Raw genomic sequence first — 17,066 nt, forward strand, 5'->3', positions numbered from 1 at the left:
AACATTTAGGTAAATGCCCAAAAGTGGGATTGCTGGGTCATAGGGGAGAGTTAACAAACCTTTTAACTCTCACTGACTCATTGTAGTATTTTAAAACATTCTTAATTGAAAAATATCAGGTAAGAATGGATGTGATTTTTATGAAGTGTGAATTATCAGCAAAACTTCTAACAAATGTGTGTACAACATTATCAGAAAAATAAAATTTGCCATTACTAAGGGCCCAATTTGTGATTTTTAAGAATCTCCCTTCATGAAGTACAAGATAATCTCACCTGAAACTAACAACAGGTCCAACCTCAGAAAAGATGTCCTTCAATTGTTCCTCTGTAGCTTCATAAGGAATGTTTCCCACTAAGGAATAGATAACATATTAAATCTGTTTGTAATGTAGATCTCTAGTGAGAAAGTATACACTACTTACTTATATAAACAAACAGATAACTGGCTCAAAATCGTGTTTTCTAAAACCCCCTTCCATTAAGTTTCGATAGACCTCTTAAATGAAAATGAGCCAGCATCTAAATATAAAAGATGCAAATACTCCGAAACAATTGTTAAATGAATCAAATAGTAGATTTGGTTAGGTGTTTGACATATATTAGATTTTTGTCAAAAATATCAATTTTTTTACATTTTCTTCTTATTATATCTTCAAGTAGTTGTACAAAGAAGTTCCCATTCGGGCTGGGAAGGTGGCTCAGTGGTAGAGCGCTTGCCTTGCATGCTCAAGGCCCTGGGTTCGATTCCTCAGCACCACATAAGAAAAAAGAAAAAAGCCGGAAGTGGCGCTGTGGCTCAAGTGGTAGAACGCTAGCCTTGAGCTGAAGAGCTGAGGGACTGCGCCCAGGCCCAGAGTTCAGGCCCCACAACCGGACCCCCCCCCCAAAAAAAGAAGTTCCCATTCTACAAACAGTATATTCAGTACAAGATGTCTGACAACATTGTCAGCCATCACTCTTAACCCATCCTTTCTCTTTTTTTAATTTTTTTCTCTTTTTTTTAAAGGGGATGTTTACAAGTTATTCTTGACTGTTTTATTATGACTGTCAAAAAGTATTTTAGAATCACACCTTTAAAAAATAACTTATTCCAACAGTAAAAACTATTCAGAATCTTCTTTAAATCTCTTAAACTTTTTTTTTTGTCGGTCGTGGGGCTTGAACTCTGGGCCTGGGCACTGTCCCCAGCTCTTCAGCTCAAGGCTAGTGCTCTACCACTTCCAGTTTTCTGATGGTTTATTGGAGATTAGTCTCAAGGACTTTACTGCCCAGGCTTGCTTTGAGCAGTCATCCTCATATCTCAGCCTCCAGAGTGGCTAGGATTACAGGCGTGCGCCACCAGCGCCCAGCTTCAATCTGTTAATCTTTTTCTCCTTCAGTCATTTACAATCCATCCCAGGATGTCCGGTGCCTACTACCACCATAAACGATCAAAAACATAAAAAAAGCCAAGAATATATGTCGTTACGAAGGAAGTGTACTCAGGGATATAAAAAAATTTATCTGCATTCGATTGGGGGCAGGGAGAGACTGAATAATCGTTACTGCGGCCAACTGGCTTTCAAAAAAAAACAAACCTAAACAACAACAAAACCCCTGACGATATAGATGGGCTAACTCCCGTGATGACACTGTGGAAAATCTGCAAGATTTCTGAGGAAAAGGGTCATCTCTTATCTCTCGGCCCACGAATCTACGGGGTCTGCCGCCCACAGGACAGGCAGGGATGGCGGCGGCACGCTCGACCCGTCATGGCTTTCGTGACGAGACCAGGGCGTGAGGAAGGAGGTGAAAGGGGGCGTTCCTCGCCGCTCCCAGTCACTTTCTGTTCCTCGTGGAAGGGACAGAAATTCCACCCCATTTCTCTCACCAAAAACAGAACGAAGAGAACGATCCACCGCAGGGTCCCTCACAGTCAAACCCGCCATCGCTCCCCTCAGGCGACTTCCGGTGCGCCTAAGCACTTTTCGCTATGGCATGCGCACCCCGCTCAGACCACGCTATAAGCCGGAAACTCGTGGGCAAAGTGCACGCAGGACCCCTTCCCCCACCCGCCACACGTCAACGTCACTTTGAAAGCGACGGCAGCGCTCACTTTGTTCGTAAGAGGGCTGGCCCTTTCTGGGCGGGCAAATGGTCTGAGAATAACGATCTGCGCACAATCAGGGCGGGGCTACGCTACTTTGAAGGTCTTTACTCAGCAGGCTAACTTAATATTCATTTTCTTGTAGGACGACGCAAGTACTCGTAGGCCGTACTAGTTTACCTTGGTAACAGGGAAGTCATTTGCTTGGCATTTTCATTTTGGCTCCGCCCTATTAGAGCAGATAAATGTTTGAACCCACCCCACTACTGTTCATCTTATTACTTTGTTAAATGTATGGTGTACCGATAGGGAAAGTGAGTGGAGTCAGACGTGAGAATTATCACCGGTCCATTTTCAGACTTGGAAAGCAGACTCAATTCCTTCTTTAGTAGCTTGCGCCGCAAGCACCGTTAGTAGGGCTTCAAAACAGAGCGCAAAACATCACGGAAGGGCGATACCTCGCTTAGATTCCTGTTATGTTCAAAAGAGGAAACATGTCAGAGAAAATAGACAAAGAGATGGCTTAACACCTTCACGGGAAAACACGCAAACGGGGAGGTCCCGTTGACAGCTGTTGATTTATTCCTCGCTTACAAACAGAAGTATTTATAGTGGGTCCGAAAGAATGCTAGAATTGTCTGATGGAGGTGGGTTGAAAATTAACTTAATTTTGTGACGAACGGTGGGAAACTATGTCACTCCTGGAGGTAGGGAGGGAGCTGAGCCAGGATATCTGCTTAAGGTCCTAACTAGGAGTAAATTTTGGCATGGTTCCTGCTGCATGTGTTTATCTGGACTTGGAGAGAGGATAAGGTGGGAGAGTTAGTGAATCTAGGCACTGTTCTGAGGCCTCAAGATAAGGACATCTGAATATTTGGACCTAACAGTTCCCAAGCTACAGGGTCATGCATGCATGAAATCCAGAGTACGGTGCTGAGGAGGATATTATTAGGGAAGGGGGAGGGGGAAGGAACTAAAGGTCAAGCGTGGGTAGCTCGCACCTGTAATCCTATGAAGGCAACAGAAATTAGGTGGATTGATGTTTGATGCCAGCCCAGACAAAAAGTTAGAGAGATTACCATGTCAGTATATGATTCCAGTGTGTGGTTCATGCTTGTGATCCCAGTTACATGGGAAGCCACAGAATAGACACACACAAAAAAAGACAAGACATTGCCTGAAAAATAAAGCATAAAAGGACTGGTGGTGTTGCTCAAATGGTACAATGGGAGCACAAGGCCGTGAGTTCAGCCCATGTCTCTCAAAAAGTTGAATGCCATCTATTGAGGAACGTGATGCTGAAGAGAGGAAGTCTAAGATGGTAAAATAGGAACAGAATTTAAGGCATAGATGTAAAAAAATAATTGAATGCATACCCTATTAAAAGAGATTACATGTATGCCCTTGATTGAAAAGTGAGAAATAGAAAGGAAAATGCTAGTTTATGTGGTGGAACATGTCATTTCAAGAAGTAATTTTGTTGGGGGGGGGGGAGGATGGGAAGGAATGGGAAGGGGAAACAAAGGAGGAGGCTACAATGCTTGATAAGAAATGTACTCATTATCTTGCCCATGTAATTGTAACCCCTCTGTACAGTATTTTCACAATAAAAAAAAAAAAAATTTTAAAAAATTTAAAAAAGAAGTAATTCTGTTAAAGATAGACCGTTTTGGAAGGGTACTTCTCTTTCCCTGCCTTTGGAGTCCTAATTTCCATCACTAACCTAGAGAACATCTAGTATGATAGAGCATTTCATATTGAGATTTACACAGCTATAAGAGGCACAGTTTCAAAGAGTTTTGGAGTGAGTTGGTTTCAGGGTAGTACAACTTTGTTAAATGCACATATAGCCAAGTACTTTCCTATCCTCAAAGTTAGGTGAAACAACTAAGAGTAGAGATTCCTTGGGTTCTACCCCAGGTCTATGGGATAAGATTCTAGACAAACTTATTTTTAAACAAGTGTCCCTGGTGGTTTTTAGGGTCAAGCAATTTGGGTAGCAATGTAGTTACAGAGGTAGCTTTGTGGCAACATTTAGGACAGTGTTATATTCTTATGAAATTTCTTTTACAGTAGTTCTCAAAGTTCTTAATCCAGATTTTTCTCTTGTGGGAGAGAATGCTTGGAAATGTACAGGAGTGTTTGGTTGTTGCAATGACTAGTGGAGCACTGTTAGTGGATGGAGAGAGTGGAGCCAGACATGATAAATACATTGTCATGTCCTGGAAAATTCTATTCAGTGAATCCCTTACCACATCAAATACCAATAGCGTCTCTTCCTTTGAGAAACACTGTTCTTAGTAGCCACATCTGGATCTGAAAGGCATGTTGTATTGCCAGCTTTACCTGGATAAGTTACATGTAAACCTTCCCATAGCTGTACAGCTGATCTCAATAATAACATTGAGCATTTTCTGTCTTAATTGTGTTAGTTTTCAATTGCTTTGAAAAATTTTTCCACACAGTGACTTGCAGCAATGTTCATTTATTATCTCACAGTTCTGTAGGTCAGAAATTTGGGTAAGCATGGCTAGGTGCTCTGTTTACTTTCTCACAAGGGTAAAATTAGGAACATTGGGCTTTTATCTGTATTCTCTGGGGGCGAATCAGCATCTAAAACTCATTTTCTTGTTGATAGAGTTTGGTTCTTAGAAGTTATACAATTGGGATTCTTGTTTCCTTGCTCACTGTTGTCTTGTGGGCTATTAAGTTTAGCTCCTAGAGATGTCTCGCTGGTCCTTATATTCAGGCTCCCATATGACAGAGCCAGCATCAATACACAGACCTTATGCTCTGAATCTCTTACTTCTTCTTCGACCAAGTGGGGAGTAATCTGCATTAAAAGGCCTCCTGCATTTAGTCCAGGCACTCCCTCCCTCCCTCCCTAGTTTGCTTGCTTGCTTGCTTGTGTATATGCTGATACAGGGTATAACCTGAGCACTGCCCTCAGCTTTTTTACTCAAGACTAGTGCTCTCTCATTTGAGCCACAGATCCATTTTGGGATTTTTGGTAGTTAATTGGACCTAAGAGTCTCACAGACTTTACTGCTGGGGCTGGCTGGCTCTGAACCATAATGGTCAGAATTCAGTCTTCTGAGTAGCTGGGATTACAGATGTGAGCCACCAGTGCCAAGCTATGTTTTCATTTTTTTGTCAGTCCTGGGGCTTGAACTCAGGGCCTGGGCAAGGTCCCTGAGCTAATTTTGCTCAAGGGCCATAGCACCACTTCTGGCTTTTTCTGTTTAAGTGGTACTGATGAATCAAACCCAGGGCTTCATGCATGCTATGCAAGCACTCTACCACTAAACCACATTCCCAGCCCTATGTTTTCATTTTTTAAAACATTAATTCTAGCCATTTCAGATGAAGAGCTATACCCCTTAGTCTGGAAAAATGTGATCTTAGGATAATCTTATAATAGAATATATGACCAGGGCACAGGTTCAAACCATGTGTCATGGAAACATTGTATTTCCTGCCTGTGTCTCAGAAATCATCCAGAGGAAAGGCCCATACAGACGTAGAACCAGCCCCTAGTGAAAGGTTTTGGCAATTATTATAAGATTTCACTTTTAAGATTTAACTGAGAAGCAGGGAGGAGAAAAAATGTTTCTCAGTTAAAACAAACAAACAAACACACTTTGTGGCACCATTTGGCCTATATCTGAAATTCCACCATGGAATTGGAGGCAGAAGGCAAACAGGAGAATTTCAAATTTGAGGCCAGCCAGGGCTACATAGTAAGTTTTAAACCAGTTTAAGCTACATATGTCTCATTAAAAAAAAAAAAAAAGCCAGGCGCCGGAGGCTCATGCCTGTAATCCTAGCTACTAAGGAGGCTGACATCTGAGGATCGTGGTTCAAAGCCAGTCCAGGCAGGAAAGTCTATGAGACTCTTATCTCTAATAAACCACCAGAAAACTGGAAGTGGTGCTGTGGCTTAAGTGGTAGAGTGCTAGCTTTGAGCTGAAGAGCTGAGGGACAGTGCCCAGGCCTTGAGTTCAAGCCCCATGGCCGACCAAAGCAAAAATAAAAATAGAAACAAAACAAAAAAACCTACCAAGTATCTGAGCTGAAAGTATAGCTCAGTTATAAAACACTTACCTAGCTGGGTTCAGTCCCTAGCACCAAACCAAACCATAAAAACAAAACAAAACAAAAGTTAAGTTTTTAAATCACTGAGTTAGATGACTTTTCAAGTCTTTCCCACGTGAGATCTAGAAATAAAAGTTATGCCAAAATAAAAATAAACCACAAACCTACATACCACTATGGAGTCTATATATCACTATCATAAAAAGTTAATACTTGTTCAAACCTTTGAAGTTGTCATGGTAGCATTTCTCAATATACTTCCTAGCTCAAGGCCAGCACTTTAACACTTGAGTCACACCTCTAGTTCTGTGCTTTTACTGGTTAATTGGAGATGAGTTTTAGATTTGTCTGACAGAGCCAGCCCTGTCAGACAATAATAAATTACCTATCTCTTGCTAAGTTTTTCTAGGCTGGCCTTGAACTTGTCAGTCTCTTGTCTCTGGCTTTTGAGTAGCTGGGATTATAGATATGCACTATCGTGCATGGATGGTTTTGCTTCTATTTCCTGTGCTTTTGGGGTCTTTTCAAAAAAGTAATCCTGGCACAATCCAATGTCTTGAACTATTTTCCTGTGTTTCCTTCAAGTCATTTTATAGTTTTGGATCTTATAATCGCTTTCCAATCGAATTTTATAATTGGTGAGAGACATAGGTCAAGTCCCATTCTTCTGCTTGTTGATACTCAATTTTGCAAGAACTGTTTGTTGAAAAGACTTTCTTTTCTGTAATGTGTCTTCTTAGGGCCTTTGTCAAAGATTAGTTGCCAGTAGATGCATAAATTTGTTTCTAGGCTATTCTGATCATTAGTCTGCATTTCTGATATTATGCCAATACAATGCTGTTCTGATTACTACAGCTCTGTAGTACAGTTTTAAATCAATGTACTTACTGTCTCCTATTTTTATTTTTTACTCAAAATTCTTTCCCCTTTTTTGAGGTTCCATAAGAGTTTTGACATTGCCTTTTCTAATTCTCTGAAGAATGCATCATTATTTTGATAAGGATTACAATGGCATTTTGGCATTTTCTTTTCTAATCTTGATGCTTTTTGCTTCTTTTTATTACCTGATTTTTTCTTGCTAACACTTCCAATGCTATATGAGTAAGAGTGTTCAAATTGTGAATCCTTGACTTGTGCTAGATCTTAGAAAGATTTGCATGTTTTCCATTCATTGTAAGTTTAGTGTTATAACATTTTTTTCAGTGTTGTCACAATAAGATATTGATAAGATATTCATTTTTCAATGAATTTTTTGCATTTGTTGAAAAGTTCAGATTGTTCTTGTCCATTATGTTGCTATGCTGTATCATGTTTATTGATTTGCATATGTTGAATAATTCTTGTATCGCTAGAATGGTTATGGTATATAATCATATTAATATAAAATTGGATTGTTTTTTGAAGATTTTACATCTGTGTTCTTTAAGGGTATTGACCTGTAGCTTTATTTATTTTTGTGTCTGTCCTTATCTGGTTTTTGTATCATTGTAATGCCGGCCTCAGAATGAAGTTGGAAGAATTCTATTCTGTCCATTTTTTCCAGTATTTCAGAAGAATTTATATTACTTCTCAAACATGTAGCAGAATTCAGCAGTAGAGCCATATGGCCCTGTAATCTTAGATATAAACTATTTATTACAGATTTAATCTTTTTATTTACTTATTTTACTGTTATTGGTATTTTCTAATTTTCTACTTCATGATTCAATCTCACTAAGGCTTATGGTGTTCATAAACTGTCAATTTTTCTTATGCTATTAAATTTGTTGACATGTAGATATTCAGAATAATTTCTAATGATCCTTTGTGTTTTTGTGGTGTCAGTTATTTCCCCTTTAAACCCTGACTTTATTTGAGTCTTCTTTTTTCTTAGGTAACTAAGAATTTGTGAATTTTGTTTATATTTTGAAGGAATAGTTCTTTTTTTAATCTTTTATATCTGTCAGACTCCTTCATTTATTTCTGTTCTAATCTTTATTTTTCTTTCCTTATACTGATTTTGGCTAACTTTATGATGTCCAATATTTATGTGTGTTTATGTTGTCTGTTTCTGAGCACATTAATAATATTATTTTAATTATTTTGCAAATCATGTGAATTTCAGGGTGCATTTTTTCTATTTCTGCAAAAATGGCATTGGGATTTTAATAGATATTTCATTGCATTTGAAAGATTGTGTTTGGTAGTATTAGCATCTTAACAATTTTAAGTCTTCCAACTCTAATTTACTTGTGTCTTGCTCCAACAATATTTTCAATTGAAAGCATATAGCTTTTAATGCCTGTTTGTTTTGCGAGTTATTCTTTTTTATTCCATTGTAAATTTAATTAATATATGTTTAAATCACAGAATTGATATGTATGTACAAAATTACACAATACACTGTTAAGGAGTGTTCCCTAAGAAGAAATAAGAGATACTCAAAGTGTGAAAAGAATAAACTATGGTATTGAGGAAGCTTTACAAACAGTAAGAGCCAAGTAGTTGAATCAAACTTAAAAATCACAGTAAAGGAATAACATGAACACTGAAGTAAGGAAGAAAACTATTCACATAAGCTGTGATAATTAGTATAGAAAAAAAACAAATGAATGAAAAAACCCCACCCCTAAGACTGTTGGAAATTCATTTCTTTCTTTCTTTCCTTCCTTCCTTCTTTCCTTCCTTCCTCTCTCTTTCCCTCCCTCCCTCTCCCCCTCTCTTTCCTTCTTTGTTTCTTTGTTTCTTTCCTTCCTTCCTTTCTTCCTTCCTTCCTTCCTTCTTTCCTTTCTTCCTTCCTGGGAATACTGGGAATTGAACTCACAGCCTTGCAGTTATGATGCAGGTGCTTTACCACTTGAAGTACATACTACCAGCTTGATAATTTCCTTTTCAGATTGTTGATTGTTGGTATAAAAACAAAACTCATTTTTTGTGTTGATTTTGTGTATTACAACTTAATTCATTAGTGATAATGGTTTTACTGAGGGAATATATTGTGTGTGGAATATACAAGGTCACATGTGTCCATAAATGAAGATTATGTTATCTTTTTATTTTCAATTCAAATGTCTTATGCATGTCTTTCTTCTTTAATTGGATGTGCTAAAACTTCCCTTGTGTCATTGAATATTTTTTGTATAAGAATGTCTACGTTTCTTCCTTATTTCTGAGTGAGGTATATGTTCTTAAAATTCCTTCAGATGTATTATCTCACTCCTTCTGGTCTTCAAGATTTCTGCTGAGAAATTCATGGATAATCTTACTGAGGATCCCTCATATATGCTTTGTGACTTTATTTTGCTGCTTTCAAGAGACTCACTTAGTCTTTGGTCTTCCATAGTCTTGTTATGTACCTCTTAAGGTTTATCTTACTTGGGGGGTCACCAAGTTTCTTTTACTATAAATCCATGCTTTTTCCTCAAATTTCAGTTTTTCAGATACTATTTCTTTCATCTGTCTTTTTTTGTCTTTTTACCTTCTGGGACTTCTCTGATGTGTCTATTCAGTCAGCTTTATCTACTTTTCTTAATTCATTTTTTTATTCCACAAGCACAATAATTTCAAAGTATCAAGTCTAAGTTCAATGATCTGTTTTCTTCCTGTTAAATCCTGCAGTGAAATTTCAATGTACTTATTGTATTTTCCACTCCAGAATGTTTGATTTATTTTTATAATTTGCTTTTGTTAATATTCGACTTTATTATTTTCCCAATTTCCTTCATTTCTTTGAGATTTCCTTTAGCCTTTTGAGCATACTAAAAACAATTGTTTTCATCTTTGCCTCATACTTCTGATATCTGTGTTTCCTCAATGACAGTTCTCTTCTTTTGTCTCTTTGAATGGGGGCATATTTTCCTACTTCTTGGTATGACTTATGATTTAAAAAAAACATTGTGATTTAAAACTTGTGATTTTAAAAAAAAACATTTAAAAAATACATTCCCCTCAACCTTTATAGATTGGATTGAGTGACATCTACAAGATGGTAACTAGGAAACGTTAGGCTCTCCTTTCTCCCCAAAGAAATATTTAAAAATTAGACTGGCTAAAATAGCTTTATAAATAACAGTCAAAGGTCTGTAGCAGCCAAGGAAATACCTAATGAAGTAAAAGTTACATTCAAACTAGTAGAAAAATTTGTGGTATTTTTACCTACCTATAATCCACTATTTATTCCTTCCTGGCCCACCTAGGGGAAATAGGGACCTAGCTGTCAACTCCCACACTGGAAACCTAGAGAGATCAGAGTAGACTTTATCTGTAGCATTCTCACTTGTCCTGAGGCTGCCTGAGTCACTGCCCTCTGCTTCCCCTATATCAGTGCCCAAATGGAAAAAATGTAGTAGCTCAGATTCAGGGTAGGAAAAAATCAAACACTGCTCATGAAAGCTAGAAGATCACAGACTTACTGAGGTAAGAGATTATAGGTACATTTAAAGCCCTTGCAAAAAGTAAGTCTGAGACTGAGAAATAAAAATGTTTTAAAGTAGTCAAACATTCAAGGTGATTGATAAAAGGTACATATACAAACTAGACAGAATGTGTACCTAGAAAATGCTTAAGAAGAGCTTATTCATGGGTGTTCACTTTGAGACCATGATTTCAAGTAGGGTATCATATTTCTGTAGAGACAGATTATTTTATACTTCCATTTGTAATTCATGCTGGTGTCATCTTTGTTAATGATTATGATTGAGATCATCACACTATGGCTAATTTGGACAAAAATCTAAAGATTCAGTAGCATAGTGGTACCAAATATGCTTTAAGATTAGAAAGGGTGAGTGCAAAGAAAATATATCTTTTGGCCACTCAGAAGTGACCTTCCATATCTAGTATAAGCCTTTAACAACAATGTTTCTTCCTTTGAAACTAAAACAATGTTAACTATTGCTTGCCTTCAATATCTTGCTCTACAAAGTACTGCTCTTACATTGAATGTTTTCATTTAGACAATGTGAATGATGCAAGGTACAAAGTAAATTGCATGTGGTTAGGTGGAAGAGAGGATTAAGTAAACAGTCTAGATCTGGAATCAATATAGAAAGATAAAAACTTGTTGAAATAAAACTGTGGATATTTAGACTTTTTGCCAGTCCTGGGGCTTGAACTCAGGGCCTAGGCACTTTCCCTGAACTTCTTTTGCTCAAGACTAGCACTCCACCACTTGAGCCACAGTGCCATTTCTGGCTTTTTCTGTTTATGTGGTACCGAGGAATTGAACTTCATGCATGCTAGGCAAGCATTCTACCACTAAGCCACATTCCCAGCCAATATTTAAAATTTCTAATACTGTTTGAAGATGTGCCCTGTGGCCACAGGACCACAAATGCAGAAAAAGCTCCTTCTGTAGCCCCACAATCTCCTTCCTCCCATAATGTGTCCACCAGTAATGCCTGGATCATTACCAGTCTGCACATTGGAGTGATTCCTAATTTGTTGAGCCTCTTCACACTCAACCAGAGGTTGGTATCCAGATTCCAGTTTACTTAGTTTCACTTGAGTACTCAAAGGCTCTTTTCCTAGGTTACCATGAACAGATCAACATGGCAAAGGCACTGGAGTTCAATGGCATCTATCAGGAGGTGAATGGCTCCATGAATGGTGATTGACTGAAGTTTAACAGCCAGAGTATCACCTTCAAGAATAACAATACAGCTGGGCACTGGTGGCTCACACCTGTAATCCTAGCTACTCAGAAGGCTGAGATCTGAAGATCATGGTTCAAAGCCACCTGGGTCAGGAAAGACCATGAGACTCTTATATCCAATTAACCACCTAAAACTGGAGGGGGATCTGTGGCTCAAAGTGGTAGAGCAAAAACACTCAAGGACAATGCCCGTGTCCTGAGTTCAAGCCTCAGGGCTGACAAAAATAGCAATACAGGGGCTGGGAAGGTGGCTCAGTGGTAGAGTGCTTGCCTTGGATGCATGAGGCCTTGGGGTTGATTCCTCAGCACCACATAAGCAGAAAAAGCTGGAAGTAGCGCTGTGGCTCAAGTGGTAGAGTGCTAGAATTGGGCTGAAGAGCTCAGGGACAGCACCCAGGCCCAGAGTTCAAGCCACATGACCACACACACACACACAAAATTAGCAAGCCAGGTGCCAGTGGCTCACGCCTGTAATCCTCAGGAGGCTGGGATCTGAGGATTACAGTTCAAAGCCAGCCCAGGGCAGGAAGATTTGTGAGACTCTTATCTCCAATAAAAACCACTAGAAAACTGGAAGTGGCACTGTGGCTCAACCGGTAGAGCACTCGCCTTGACCTGAAGAGGGCAGGGACAATGCCCAAGCCCAGAGTTCAAGCCCCACGACCGACCAAAAAAAAATATAGCAATACAATGGTCAGCATATTTTGGTCTATGACATATCTCCAAGTAGATAATGGGATTTGAATGCTGTTGTCTCACAACAAAAATTGTACTTCTGCATACCTCTCACCCAGGAGGAAGAGAATACTCTTACTTGGACTATTTGGGGGTATATGTTGAGCTTTGTTTTCAGAGTATGAATTATTATAAGCCAATGTGTCTCTTATACTGAAAAAGAAAGGTAGCAAGAATGCTAGAAAATAATTAGGCTGGGGAATTTATGAAAGGTCTGGCTCTGTGTAGATCTGGCCATTTAAACTGCTCAAAAAGAATGGCCTTTGCTGGTGGGTGCAGTGGCTTACACCTATAATCCTGGCTACTCAGGAGGCAGATACTGGGGGGAATCATGGATTCAGGTCAGCCAACAGGGGGAAAATCAGCATAGATTTTGAAGATGTGAGACTAAAACAAAGGAAATAATGTATGTCTCATCAAATTTTCTTTTAAAATATGCACTTTAAATGACACTATCAACTTCTTCAAAGAAAACATACAAATGACTAATGAGCACTTGAAAAGATGCTCAACACCCTAATTAGAGAAATACAAATCAAAACCACAATGACATACCACTTTCTATACCCCAGGATGGCTGTAATATAAAAATGCATGGCAATAGGTATTGGTGAATATGTGTAGCAACTGGAAACCTCATGGTAAGTCAAAATGGCACAGCTTCTTTGGAAAGCATAATCTTAAAACATTAAAAATCAGTGCAACAAAGCCTTGCTCTGGTGGCTCACACCTGTAATCCTAGCTACTCAGGAGGCTAAGATCTGAGGATTATGGTTCAAAGCAAACCTGGGCAAGAAAGTCCATGAGACTCTTATCTCCCATTAACCACCAGAAAAAGGGAAGTGGCTCTGTGACTCAAAGTGGTGGAGCTCTAACCTTGAGCAAAAGAGCTCAGGGACAGTGACTAAACCTTAAGTTCAGGTCCCACAACAGACAAAAAAAGTCACTGCAACAGCCAGGTGCTGGTAGTTCATACATGTAATCCTAGGCTTAGATCTAAGGATCAAGATTCAAAGCCAACTGGACAGGAAAAATCTGTGAGACTCTTATCTCTGTTAACCTCCAAAAAGCTGAAAGTAGAGCTATGGCTTAAGTGGTAGAGCAATAGCCTTGAAAACAAAAGCTCAGGGACAGCACTCAGTCCCTGAAGTTAAGCTGAAAGACTGGCAAAACAACAACAACAAAAACAAAAACAGTTCAACAGAGCAATCTTGCTCTTAGGCATGTAATCAAGAAAATGGAACATATATATGTATATATAGATAGATAGATATAGATTCAAAATTGTGTACATCAATGCTCATAGAGGCAGTCGCAACAGCTAAAAAGTGGAAATGACCTTAATATTTATCAACTGTATATACACTACACTTCTCTAATTTGGGGAGGGCAGGGGAAAAACAAAAGTTTAAATAGGGATACAGGTTGACAGATTGAAACAATGAGATGTACAAGAAAGACACTGTGTTGACAAGTGAAATTTACAATTTAGGTGGGGTTGGGGGGGTGTATTTGTGGAGGTAGGAGGGAAGAGATGGTAGGGAAAAAATGAAGAGGCAAGAATGCTTGATAGGAAATGCACTCATTACCCCTTGCTCATGCAACTGTAACCCCTCTGTACAGTATTTTTACAATAAAAACTTTAAAAAGTGGAAATGACCTGGTACAAAAAAGACATGTCAACACAAATGTATTCTGAGGTTAAATGTATTGGTGTGTTGATAAACTATAGCACATGGATGAAACAACAATATGTTCCATAAAATAACTAGTCACAAGGGGTTATACAGTCTGTTCACATGCATGTGAACTATCTATAAAAGGAAAATACACAGAGATTAGGAGTAGATTTACCAATTTAGATTATCTAGTCCTCCTAGGACTGGAGAAAGGGGTACAGTGGGTAAGAGAATGACTGTCAGTTGGTACAGATTTTTTGTTAGGGTGTTGAAAATATTCTAAAATTAAAGCCGGGCGCTGGTGGCTCACGCCTGTAATCCTAGCTACTCAGGAGGCTGAGATCTGAGGATCATGGTTCAAAGCCAGCTCGGGAAGGAAAGACTGTGAGACTCCTATCTCCAATAAACCGCCAGAAAACCGGAAGTAGCACTGTAGCTCAAGTGTTAGAGCACTAGCCTTGAGCTGAAGAGCTGAGGGACAGCGCCCAGGCCCAGAGTTCAAGCCCCACAACCGACCAAAAAAAAAAAAAAGACAATATTCTAAAATTAGTTGTAGTACTGGTTGTGCAATTCTGATGATATACTGACATTATTTTATACAAGGTTCAATTTTTATCATATATGATTTATATCTCACATCTCAGTAAAATATATTCAATAATGAGAAGCATAGGACTGGAGGGTTCATGGATGAATTCAAAAGCTAATTTAAATAGTTAATATCAATTTTACACTCTTCCTAAATATAGAAGAACATGGACAAGTGCCATCTTTATTTTATGAAGCCAGCAGTGCCCTGGTACCAAAAATCATCAAATACATCAAGAAAATAAACTTACAAACCAATATCACTTCTGATAAATTAAACAATCCTTAGTAAACTAATATTTCCAGGGTGTTCTAGTTACATAAGTAAGGTATTAAGTACATTTAATAGTCACATTCTCTTCAAATATTTCTGGGACTGTTTATAAAAGTTTTATTGAAATTCACATGAGGATATTGAATTACTATGTTTTCTTCAAAGTGAAATGATATCATGTAACTATCTTCTTTACACTGTAAATATAATGGATTGTCATCATTGGATTTGAACTACTGAACCAAATTTACATAGTTAGAAAAAACTGGCTCTTTCATGTAATTGGTTTAATATAGGACTGGGTTCAATTTGTAATATTTTCTTGAATATTGTTGCATATATACAATTACATGAGAGAGACTGATAAGTATTCTTTTTGTATATGTAATATAACCATACACTCTAGTGTTATTTGGCCATAAAATAATGAACTGATGAGACTTTAAATATTATGATAATGAACAAAGACAGTGAAAAAGACAATTTTGTATAATTCTATTGATAAATAATGTCTTAAATAGAGAGTATATAGAAATGGAAGATTCATTAGAGATTATTTAGGGATTTGGAAGATGGAGGTAACAAGGGGATGATACCTAAATGGTCAGGGCTTTTGTTTGTGGTGGTGAGGATGATTCTTAAATTGACTTTAGTGTTATTTGTGTGTGTACATATATATGCCATTGATTTGTAAACTTTAATAGAGGAACTATATGTTAATTAAATTATTACTCCATAAAACTTAAAAAAGAGTAACTTGAATTCTCAGATGTGACATTGGAAAGATGGCAGACTACAGAGCCCCAGGCCCTACTTAATCCCCATGGTGACACTGATTTAATACATAGGCCTATTGTCCTGTAAGAAATCCGGAATAGGTTAAGAGGTTTCTGTACCTGAGGCCAATGAGAGCCATTAAAGCCTGTAGAAAAAAATTGCAACAAACAATACTAGATCCTCTATTCCTAGAATAACAGGAGCAATTAGGAAACTCTTTTTTTTTTTTTTTTGCTCCGGTCGTGGGGCCTGAACTCTGGGCCTGGGCCCTGTCCCTCAGCCCTTCAGCTCAAGGCTAGCACTCTACCACTTGAGCCACAGCGCCACTTCCAGCTTTTTTTTTTCTGCTTATGTGGTGCTGAGGAATCGAATCCAGGGCCTCATGCATGCAAGGCAAGCGCTCTACCACTGTGCCACCTTCCCAGCCCAATTAGGAAACTCTTAACTCTATTTCTTAGTAAGGAAGGAAAATGGCACTGAAACATAATCCAAATTGTTATTTTGGGGGACAGGCTACCTTGAAACTAGTTTCTGTCTTGCCTAAAGCTAGTGCTGGTAAGAATGGGGTGGCAAATTGGAGAACACTAAAAACACATAAATGTGTACTTGAGTATGCAGTACCACTGATAAAGCCTAGGAGGAGCTCCAGTACTTTATACTTGACTACCAAAGCTGCTGCAGTACTGTAGATGGAAATTAGGTGGAGATTGTTATCAGAGACCATCAAATCTCTTCAATTAGTTGATTACATGAAGAAGACCAGAAAAAAATGGATCCCTAGAAAAATCCTGAGAGATACCAGAATCTTCAGTTAGAGGAAATGGAAAAATTTACTCCACATGAAAGGATTTTAAGGACTTGGAAAGGTCTCAGCAGAAGATAACAAAGCATATAAAGATAATATGACCCATGAGAAAAACAAATTATGTATCTGGAAACTGGCCCCTCAAAAAGGAACATACAGACAGGCCCTGGTGGCTTACCCCTGTAATCCTAGATATTCAGGAGGCTGAGATATGAGGATTGCTGTTCTAAGCCAGCCTGGGCAAGAAAGGCCATGAGATTCTATCTCCAATTAACCTGCTGAAAACCGGAAGTGGAGCTGTGGCTCAAAGTAGAAGAGAGCAAGCCTTGAACAAGAAAGCTCAGGTACAGTGCCCAGGCCTTGAGTTCAAGCCCTGCAACCAACAACAACATC

At 38.5% G+C, this 17,066-nt stretch overlaps 1 protein-coding gene across 3 annotated transcripts in view; it reads right to left on the reverse strand.

Moving 5' to 3' along the window:
• Cstf2 (cleavage stimulation factor, 3' pre-RNA, subunit 2, 64kDa) overlaps positions 1-2,028 on the reverse strand; it is a 26,163-nt gene extending 24,135 nt beyond the window's left edge. For 2 of the 3 annotated variants that reach the window (XM_013035099.1, XM_013035098.1), the window contains exons 1-2: positions 1,873-2,027; positions 276-354 (exon numbers count right to left, since the gene is read on the reverse strand). In XM_013035099.1, the coding sequence (XP_012890553.1) occupies positions 276-354; positions 1,873-1,930 (137 nt within the window). In that variant the 5' untranslated portion in view covers positions 1,931-2,027. Of the gene's footprint in view, positions 1-275; positions 355-1,872 lie in introns of all 3 variants that reach the window. The other variant, XM_013035097.1, reaches the window with a different exon arrangement.
• Positions 2,029-17,066: the final 15,038 nt, after the last annotated feature.

The sequence above is a fragment of the Dipodomys ordii genome, unplaced genomic scaffold (genome assembly GCF_000151885.1).
Source record: "Dipodomys ordii isolate 6190 unplaced genomic scaffold, Dord_2.0 Scaffold203, whole genome shotgun sequence".
NCBI classification, from domain to species: Eukaryota; Metazoa; Chordata; class Mammalia; order Rodentia; family Heteromyidae; genus Dipodomys; species Dipodomys ordii.